Here is a 10661-nt window from a genome sequence, read left to right as displayed (position 1 = left end):
AATCTATCTAATTAATTGGAGATCAAGGCCCGCTCTTAAATCAAATCTAAAAAGCCGATTCTATCGTATCACATTGAGTCGAAACCCATTTAATTAGATTTTTTATCAACCCTAAATTTGACCAATAATTATATAAAATAGAATTTAGAACACAAAATTAGAGATGTGAATGGGTGAAGGCTTAGTTCTAAAATATTTTTCAAACTCAGGTTAGTTTTAAGGTCAGTTGAGCTAGTAAAAAAAATACACCTTATACTATTTAAAAATATTTTTTAAATTATTATTATTTTATATATTTTATAATTAAAATTTAATTTAAAATAAATTTTATTATTTAAATTGAATTCAAGTCAAATTGAATTAAATTAAAATAGAAAAATCATTATTTAAATCCCACCCAAATTAAAATAGACCTATCAGGCCAGAGTTCTAAGATGTATTCAAAGCCTAATAAAATTGTAATAAAAATTTTATTATTACAGAAAAATAGAAATTTAAACACAGACTTAAAAGCAAAAAAGTCAATAATGAATTAGAGTGTTAGGAACTTTCATTGGTTTCACCAAACTAAGAAATAAAAGCAACTCTCTTCCTCAGCTGTCCATTTTCTTGGAAAATTTTCCTTTTTTCCCTTTCACTTTCTTTCTCTCCAAACATGGGCATCTCATGGAGCAACACAAGCAATAGCAACCGGAGGAGAAACCAAGCTTACCTCCATGGCCCTCCACCTCCTCCACCTTTCTATTATCCCCAAGAACCCACTTCCCTTCCTCCTCCGCCACCTCCACCGCCATCCCAGCCTTCTACTAGCCACCCTTATCCTGCGCATCCTCCACCCCCACCGCCTCCAATTCCCAACAATTACTACTGTTCCCCACCCTACAACCCCTGCTGTTACTCAAACCCTGTCATGGGTCGTTACCCTATTCAATATCCTCCATATTTCGCCAACCAGGCTAGTGCCTGGCCCCCGATTCGTGCTCATGCCGTGGCGGCGGTGCCGCCTCAGCCGCCACCTCCTTATGTGGAGCATTATAATGCCAAGAAAGTGAGGAATGATGTGAACGTGCACAAGGATACGTTGAAGCTGGAAGTAGACGAGCAGAATCCCGATCATCACTTGGTTTCTTTCGTTTTTGATGCTTTGTTTGATGGCAGGTAATTTTTTTCAAAAAATTATTTACTTTTGTTGCTTAATTTTGGGTCTGGTTCAAGTTCTTCTTTTTAGAGGAAAAAGTAAAGATGGGTTTAGTTTAAGGTTTATTACTTTATTTTTGGATGAAAAAAAAATCAAATAAATGATAGTTGAAATATTTATTTGAAAGCATGAGTACATAACCAATGGAAAAAACAAAATGTAATCCTAATCAAACCCGATGTTAGTGTAGCTAGTTTGATATGAAAAACCAAATTGAAATTATAAAAAACTGTTCTTTGGTCATTAAATGATTAAAGAAAGATAGAGAATTAGATAATGTAATAGGGTTTGGATGTTATATGGATTCCAAAATAGTGCTTGTAACTTCATTGCGTTTGACAGTGATGCCATGAACCTACCAAATCTGAAGGATTAAAAATCTTAATGCAGCAGCAGCTAGTCCTTATACTATTTAGAAGCATTTTTGCTGCTAGGATTAGAAATCTATTTGAGGCAAGATACAATTCACATTTTTATGAGCAGATGAGCTTTCTTATTTGAGTTCGGGATTGTGCATTTGGTTATTGCTTTTCTAGCTTTAACTAATCAAATGTGAGTATCCTTATCGTATATGCATTAGGAACTATGAAAGCTATATTAGTGAATGTGGACTGTAATTGATAGGCTTACTCTTCAAAGTCCTTGCAAAGTTCTCTTCATCCTTAGGGTTGGCGATTGAAATGTCTAATCCTTTATGGGATAAAAAATCAAGCACTGCCTTTATTTCATAACATTAATCAAATGTATGAATTACAGCCCTTTAAATAAACTCTGTGAACAACCTGACAAATCTGCTTTCAACTTTAAAAAAGGTGGTTCAGATAGGACCCTTAAACCTCTTAAGAACCTGCATATAAACAAAATTGCTTGATAAAAAGAAATCAGATAATCATCCAGATAAGATTGCAACGATCTAATCCAGATAAGATCTTATGCATCTAAATTCTAATAAGATTGTCTGACATTTCCCCCCTAGTCAGGAAAAAGAATTGAACATTCCCCTCTTGTCCACTATGTTACGGTCCAGACTGGTGGATCTTGTGACCGAATGATTCACAGGCAATCTGTCTGTCTTGTCAGGGCTCTTTCCCTGATTTTTACCTCCTCCTTGCGAATAACCTATGTTGAACAAGTGAAACTCGTTGAAGGGAATTCCAAACCTTTAAGCCTTGACTTGTTAGAGAGAATCTTAAATCTCGTAAAAATTGGTTTAATCTGACTTGAATTTTGTTGCTACCAATTGGCCTCTTAAATAGAGGTTACATAAGTCTACTTATTTGAATAAATGACTTATAAGCTAAGGAGACCAAAATAAAGACTCTAAATAAAGAAAGACTCCTAATATCTCTCTAAAATACTTTTAATTAAAAAAGATCTCTCAAATGATATAAAATACTCATAAATAAAATCGCCTAATAGAATAATAATTTAATCTAATAATAATTAGTTGACATGTAACACACTAACTTCTTGAATGTTAGCAACTCCTTTTGTAAGTATATCAGAAACTTGTTCTTATGGAAAATAGACCATACAAATAGTAAGTAAAATTGAGAAGAAAAGAAAGAAGAGGGAGAGAAGCTGTTGCCGTGGGAGGTGGCTGCTGCTGTGAGAAAAAAGAAAGAAGAAAAGGGAGAAAGGAAAGGAGAAATAGGAGAGAAATAATCTGGAAAAATCAGCTTAGTTATCTCTCACGCTTAGAGGGTATTTATACTATCTAAGAGAAAACAAAATAAGAAAGTTAAAGATTTAAATCCCTAAACTACAGCAAGTATATTCTAACACTCCCCCTCAAGCTGGAGCGTATAGATAATATGCTCCTAGCTTGGCTCCTAGCTTGTTACTTATATACTCAATTCGAGGTTTCCTAAGGGCGTTAGTGAGAATATCTGCTAGTTGATTATTAGAATTGACAAAACTCGTGGCAATACACTTTGGCTCGATCTTTTGTTTGACAAAGTGACAATTTATCTCTATGCGTTTTGTCCTTTCATGGAACACCGGATTTGTAGCAATATTTAGAGCAGCTTGATTATCACATACCAACTTCATTGGGCTATTAGTTTCACATCGTAATTCCTGAAGAAGTTGTTTCAACAAGATAAGTTCACAAGTGACTAAGGTCATTACTTGATACTCTACGTCTGCACTCGACCTTGCCACAACATCTTGCTTTTTACTTTTTCATGATATTAGATTCCTTCCAATGAAGAAACATTCTGCCCAGTTAGCATCTAAATACCCAATGACTTGTGTATTTCCTTTATCTTTGTATAACAAACTTTGTCTAGGAGCATGTTTGATGTATCAGAGGATGCACATCATTGCATTCCAATGGCTATCACAAGGAGCTTGTGGAAATTGACTTACCACACTTACTGGAGAAGAATTGTGATGATAAGATAGTTCAATTTCCCAATCAACCTTCGATATTGACTAGGATCCTTTAGTGGCTCATCCTGTCCTGGAACAAATTTAACATTAGGATCCATCGGTGTCTCAATAAGTTTAAAATCCAGCATCCCTATTTCTTCCGGTATATCCAATGCATACCTTCCCTGGTAAATAACAATGCCTGTGTTTGGTTGTGCTACGTTAATGCCCAAAAAAGTATTTCAACTTCCCCAAGTCTTTAGTTTGAAAGTGACCAAAAAGATGTTACTTGCGTTGTGCTATCCCTTCATGATTATCACTTTTAATGGCAATATCATCCATATAAACAATCAAATAGATACATTTTTCATGAGTGTTATGACGATAGAAGACTGAGTGATCTGCTTCACTCCTTTTCATCCCGAATAGCTGGATAACAACACTGAACTATCCAAACCAAGCTCTTGGGAGTTGCTTTAAACCATAAAGAGATTTTCGCAGTTGGCATACTCTAGGCTCTCCTTGAGCAATGAAGCCTGATGGTTGCTCCATATAGATTTCTTCAAATAAATCACCATGAAGAAAAACAATTTTAATATCCAGCTGATGAATAGTCTAGTGATTCATTGCAGCAATGGAGATCAAGAATCGAACTAAGGTAATCTTGGTGATTGGAGAGAAAGTTTCTTCATAATTAAGACTAGGAACCTTTGTAAACTCTTTGAGCAACTAGACGTGCCTTAAAACGATTGATCTTGCCATCAAATCCAACTTTCACAGTAAAAACCCACTGATAACCAACTACAAGTTTACCAAGTGGTACAGGAAGAAAATCCCATGATTATCAGAAATAGCATTCATCTCATCCACCATAGCTTGTTGAATGATTGCCATTTTGATGCTTGATATTGCCAATATTCAGCATATTTGCCCTGATTGATGTGATTGATTTATTCCCTTGTACTTGTGCATTTGGTTATGGGAGTAATCCATCCCTTTGAGGCTGAGCGGTATGAGCAATAAGCAGATTATTTTGAACATTTCAAGGATTACCAGATGTGGAGAAGAAGGGTTTAATAAAATCTGAAATTTCAAGCCATAGCGAAGATAGAAATTTAAGAATAAATATCAAAGGGAATCAAAATGACAGGTGGATAACACCATTGGAGTTGAAGGAACAGAGCATAGCTTCTGGAAGATTTGCATCAAAGAACAGTGACCAGATGGATGCTCAAGCGCTCTCACGCATTGATGCGTGGGAGAAGGGTAGAAATCTTCCAGAATTTTCCTGATCTGAATATGTTCATTTGACAGCCTCCTCCCAAAGGTTTTCAGTTGTTGTATGGTAGTAATATTTCTTCCAGTATAATCATTCATTGAATTCACAAGCCATACCTAGCCTGTAAGATCATATTTATATGGTTTCATGGTTGTACCATCAGGATAGCACCTTCAGCCTCTTCTTTGGATCACCATTTGAATGGAAAGTGACCATTGAAGATAGTTTTTTCCTGTTGAGTTGGTGAACAGTGATTTGGAGAGATGCGTTCTTATGAAAGCAATTGTTGAGGTAGGATGCTTGCTCCAGTCATGGTTGTTTTGGCCATTTTTTCTCTCAACAACTATACCAAGCCCGGTGCCATATAAACCTGTATAGGAGAGAAAACAATCCCTGCCTTTACTTCAGAACCATAATAAATGAATGAATGAGAGATGCAAAATAGAATCCACTATACTAGAACCTAACAATTATAAGAACTGACTCAAGATGAGACCCTTCAATCATTTGGATAAAGATTGCAAGGATCGTAAACCATATAAGGTCTCCAAAATCAGAAGTCCAATGTCACTATCAGAATCTGAAATCTGCTGCCAAATCTTTACAAATATGTTTTGGAATTGAACCTGGGGAACTTAACAGTGAAGTGCAATGATTAACAGAGAGAGCTCTCTAGTTCAGCAAGCATATGTCGCTATTCCATTTTCCAGGACTATGGCTGTGATGTATCTTCTTGTCCATTACGATGTAGCCTTACGGTATTAGATCATGTCTTGCTGATATTGGCACTTAACTTTTCTATCACCTTTTACATTTTATGCTTCACAGAAATTTAGGATAACCCAGCATTTTAAGTTCTGGTTTCCTGGAATGTATTATTGGTTAAGCTTTTGCTAGCTGAACAGTGGATCATAATGCTATTATGCTGTTGCTTCTGAAGTCAATGACTTGATGTTTTAAACTTCTGAACTTGCATAGATTGGGCCATGCGAGCTGAGTGACATTAGGTAGCCTCCATTGGCTTAGTCATATATTTTATTAAAGAACTGCCCCTTTATGGTCTGCTACTGCTTGTAAGTTTGAAATGATTTTCACAAATGTTGGCACACTTACGATAAATACCTAGACTTCTTTTCACAATCTCTTAGTTCCTTTACTACCATAGAACCGGTTATTTGTCCATGGAACCTTTTGAATAAACTGCATCATTTGCTCAACATTGTTGATGAGAAGAGGTAGGGATAGGATGGTAGCACGTGTATTGGAACTTTACATCCTAGAATTCAAAAGAATGGGAGGTTGTTTTAATGTTAATTTTTGCTTATAGTTTTTTTTTTCCCATCATTTTTCCCCCATAAGGTCTTTCCTTTTTAAAATCTGCTCTTCATCTTTAAAGTTTTTACTATACCTAGATAAAGAACTAGATGTTGAAAATTTGCTTCTTGGAAGTTTCTTTCATGGCTTTATAAGCTGCCATTAATTTCCTTGGACTTGTAAAGAGTTCTCCCTTCTTCTGTTTTCAGGCATGTCTGATTCTTTGTTTGAGGGGTTCAGTGGCATATTGACTTTGCAACCACTGTTTTGATTGGGGTTGAGATAAATACCATCTGGGTTTCTCTTACGGATTTTTTTCTTGCTTTTGAAGCAATTTTTTTATGTGAATATATAGTTAATGCCAAAAAGCCTTCTGTTATAGAGATTTTTAAGGTTAAGAGTTCTCAAAGTTCTATGGAAGGAAATTTCTTAAAATTGGATTATAATAGAATTTTGTTAAGCTGTGGACTGTGATATCCTGATTCAAAGGAATAATAATTCAATTCTTTATTTGGATTGATTCGTTCAATTTTTTTATTAAGTTCAGACCTTCACTTACACTTTTCCTTAGTTATCTGCATATGAAGAAAAGAGAACAGTCGGTTGCAATAATTCACTGCCTTGCCAAGCAAGTAATATGATATCAAAGGGTATTGGTTTTGTATGGACTAGTGATACAGTTCTTTGTGGAAAAATGAATTTTTGGCCTTTTTAAAGCCAGTTTGCTCTCAAATATCACGGAAGCTGAATTAAGATTCACAGTAAAGATTCTTGTTTTGTCAAAAGCAACTAAGTTGGCTCAATTATTCTTGACGTAATTCTAGGGTGAATAGATGTAAAACTTTCCAGGTAACTACGTAATTAATGTTTGGTACTTGTCTGATAAGGTATGCGAACTCCATTCAATGCTTTTATCTAATCATGTTGTTTTCTGATTTACAGTATCACCATTTTCTACTTTGCCAAGGAAGAGTTGAACTGTAGATTTGTTCCCGTATTTCCTGAAGCCTTCGAGCCTGTGAGAGTCCCATTTCAGAAGGGACTTGGCCAGAGATTCCAGCAGCCTCCTGGGACAGGAATTGACTTAGGTTTCTTTGAATTGGATGATCTCTCGAAACCATCACCAGGGGAGGATGTTTTCCCTCTTGTAATTTCTGCTGAAACATGTATGCTGCCGCATTCATCTGATGAACATGTTGGTGATCCCACACAAAGTACATCAGCCCACATGCAAATTACTCAAGCCATTTTAGAGAAGAACGGTAACTCTTTCCAAGCAAAAGTGATACGGCAGATATTATGGGTTGATGGAGTCCGCTATGAACTACGCGAGATTTATGGAATAGGAAGCTCAGCAGCAGCAGAAGGCTTTGATGATAGTGACCCGGGGAAAGAGTGTGTTATCTGCATGACCGAACCCAAGGATACTGCGGTCCTACCTTGCCGCCACATGGTAAGAATTCCCCATTTTCCTTGAATATAATGCATGCTAATCAGCCGGATATAATAGTTTGAAATTGGCACTTATGAACTCTTGGAAGAGTGTGATTAAAATCTATGTTGCCGAACTCTTCTTTTTTCTTGAAATACCAATGCTTATTCGGACATTAGTACAAGGATATAATCCTTCATAAATCCTCCAAACACATGGAAATCTTGAAAAAATTTAAACGTATCTGTGTCTGGCGCATCCATGTCTAACATTCACATCTCAATCTGAGTAACATAGATTAAAATAACATGGAAACAAGCTCAAGCATTAGTGTTTGCCACTCTTGGATGTTGTGTAGGATCAGACACATCATTTACTTAAAAAGTTACATATTATCGTTCTGCCATTATGTGGGTTCCACATGGCATTCACTTTACCATCATACCCTCTAAGAGGATCATCTTTTATGGTTGGTGCTCATGCATTATAGCTATGACTTATGAGAAAGAGTGTCATGATTGATGATGGAATAATTTACTTTGATTTTGTCTGGAATTTGGAGCTTCTTTATTGGTTACCATGAAGAATATCAGAACTAAAATTTACCATGGGGTTATAATCTTGTAAAGACTCTCCAAATAAGTTTTTTTTTTTTTTTTTTGTAAATTGAACATGTAATCGCCCTCGACTCCAGGTAATATAGAAGAATTTTTAGATTTGAGATTGTCTGAAATTGTTGCTGAATTGCCTTTTTTAACAATTTAGTAATGGTGAAAAGGCTTGATTAATTTATACTTGCAAACTTCGAAATCTTTGATTAGAAGCTAGCATGTATTTGTTTTTGTCTATTTCCTCAAATTATAACTTTTCAAACTAGTAAATGATTCTTGCGAGAATTTTTTTTTTTTGGTTCCAGTGTATGTGCAGTGAATGTGCTAAAACATTGAGGCTTCAGTCAAATAAATGTCCAATATGCCGACAACCTATCGAAGAACTTATAGAAATCAAGATAAACAGCACTCATTGAAAAGTTTTCTTCCTTTGAAGTTTGATTGTACGGTATGACAAATTCTTCTTTGTGATCTTTCTCTGATTCACTTGTTTTACAATTATTTTGTATATTTTTCGTCTTCCCATTCTTCACTGTCTTTCTTATGTGCTCGTACGGGTTTATTAGATGTCACTTTTTAAGAGTGGTTGTATAAACCAATTGAGTTAAATCCCGAATTTCTCTTGTGAACAATTTCTGAACTTACACATTCTAGATATTTTATATATGTAAAGCTTGCAGATGTTGGAAGTTAACTCTGTTTTTTTCTTTTTGGCTTTCCGCTTTTGGAAGCAATGTATATTAATGAGGTGAATAAACATAGGGTTTTTTCCAAGTTTGCTGCTTGATGAAGCTTTTGAAAGAATATGTGAGAACCATGTATAGTGTTCAAACTCTTAGCTTTATTCTTTGTTCTTTCGCTTTTTTTAGTAACGTTTTGTATATAATTTGCAGCCCTCTTTGTTTCGAAGTGCATGTGTCCGTAGGTTTGGCCGAGCTGTAGTCTGAAACTTTAAGAAATTCTGTCCAGATTCATTTGGGGTGATCTCGGGCCGACCCGAAATTACACACACTATTCCAAAATATAATAAGATACTATTTTCATATTAATATATAATCTAGTTGGAGGGAGTTGGGCCTATTGGTCTGGTCATGTAGCCTGACCCTATTATTAATGTTTTACTGTTTTTTCAAAAGGTTAGTAAAGATGGGATGAACATTCAAAGGCCAGTTGAGCTTTTTAACTTGTGGAAAGAAAATCTGGGAATATCTTTTGACTTCTGGAATGAAAAATCTGGGAATATCTGCCATTACAAGTTAAATCTTAGGGGACAGAAAATGAAAAAGAGTAAAAAAGGAAAAGGTTGGGAGATTCAGGCTGATATAATTACGGCAAAGTTGTTGTACATTGGTATTAAAAATTAGTGAATGAGCCTTTGCTTTTTTTTCTTTTTTTTTTTTTTTCAAAATTGTAATGATCCCAGAAACTTTATAAATGTTATTAATTGGATTAAAGAGTTAAAATTTTCCTAGTACCCACTTATTGGGCTTAGGCTCTTTCAAAGCCAAAAAAAAAATAATTTATTCGTTTAATCTGTAAATATCAATCTTATATGATTTTCTTTGTTAAAAGCTTTTTCAATACTTAATAAAATTTGCAAAATTAAGAACCAAAATATTTGACATTCAGCGTAATAAACGTTATGTGTAAAAACTAAGAAAAAAAAGCGTGAAGGCAGGCAAGAGCATTTAATTCAAGTGAAGCTCTCTCTCTCTTCTCTTGTATTTATTGTGCCTTTCTGGATTTACTTTTGTGCCCTCCCCCCTGTTCGCATTACAGTTACATTATTGTCCTAATAGCTTAGTGATGTAATTGTAAATGACAGAATTCTTTTGCTGAAAACAATGACCTTAAAAAGTCAGAATTAGCCCCAAACTCACATTTTTACAGCTTGGTGAATACTACTTTTTTAATGAAAGGCATTAAAAAACAAAGCAAATAAGTTTTAATTATACGAAAACATCTCCCATTATTAATAATAATATTTGCAGAGAATAAAAATAAAAATTGGAGTGAATGAATGATTAAGAAAGCATCGGCTATCTGATCCAACCATGTGGTCTTCATGTGATGTCCTCTGCCTTTGTTTTTTTATAAATAGCAAAATGTCCAATTGGCTATCACCTAGCCCTTCCCCCCCCCCCTTTCCTTTTCCCTTTTCAACCACTCACCATTTCTCTTATGTCATCATCTTTCCTTCTTTTACTCTCTTTCCATTTTGTTTTCCTTTTTCTTTTTTTTTTCCTTTGGTCAAACTTTATTTCTTTTTATTTGGACAACCAAGTTGAGCTAAGTTGGACTTCTTAGCTAAGGACAAACTTCACTCTCCCTCAACACTTTACTGAATGGACACTAAATCCTTCCAACTCAACCCAACACGAGTTAAATTCAATTGGATTTGGAGTTTAATTCAATTGGTTTATGAAACCATATTTTAGAAGATGATATTTACCA

General features: G+C 35.1%; 1 protein-coding gene across 5 annotated transcripts; it reads left to right on the top strand.

Moving 5' to 3' along the window:
• Window positions 1–476: 476 nt before the first annotated feature.
• LOC108457208 (probable E3 ubiquitin-protein ligase LUL4) lies at window positions 477–9681 on the top strand. Of its 5 annotated transcripts, XR_008270976.1 has the most exons (5): window positions 477–1158; window positions 7107–7617; window positions 8513–8655; window positions 8939–9014; window positions 9101–9263. XR_008270976.1 is itself a non-coding variant. In XM_053019314.1 (4 exons), the coding sequence occupies exons 1-3, from the start codon at window positions 656–658 to the stop codon at window positions 8621–8623; spliced, it is 1125 nt and encodes a 374-aa protein (XP_052875274.1). In that variant the 5' UTR covers window positions 477–655; the 3' UTR covers window positions 8624–8655; window positions 9344–9681. The 5 variants fall into 5 exon arrangements, 4 of the variants coding, with proteins under 4 accessions (XP_052875274.1, XP_017611620.1, XP_052875275.1 ...); XM_053019314.1 differs by lacking the exons at window positions 8939–9014; window positions 9101–9263 and adding an exon at window positions 9344–9681; XM_017756131.2 differs by lacking the exon at window positions 8939–9014.
• The last annotated feature ends 980 nt before the right edge of the window (window positions 9682–10661 follow it).

The sequence above is a fragment of the Gossypium arboreum genome, chromosome 9 (assembly GCF_025698485.1).
Source record: "Gossypium arboreum isolate Shixiya-1 chromosome 9, ASM2569848v2, whole genome shotgun sequence".
NCBI lineage: Eukaryota > Viridiplantae > Streptophyta > Magnoliopsida > Malvales > Malvaceae > Gossypium > Gossypium arboreum.
Note: the sequence above shows the minus strand (reverse complement) of the source record. Positions and strands in the feature narration are given on the sequence as shown.

Bases quoted from the DNA above. Each gene is read 5' to 3' on its own strand.
- LOC108457208 (XM_053019314.1), top strand. From the start codon at position 656: ATGGGCATCTCATGGAGCAACACAAGCAATAGCAACCGGAGGAGAAAC. The intron at 1,159-7,106 runs GTAATTTTTTTC...TCTGATTTACAG, and splicing joins GATGCTTTGTTTGATGGCAG to TATCACCATTTTCTACTTTG. The intron at 7,618-8,512 runs GTAAGAATTCCC...TTTTGGTTCCAG, and splicing joins TCCTACCTTGCCGCCACATG to TGTATGTGCAGTGAATGTGC.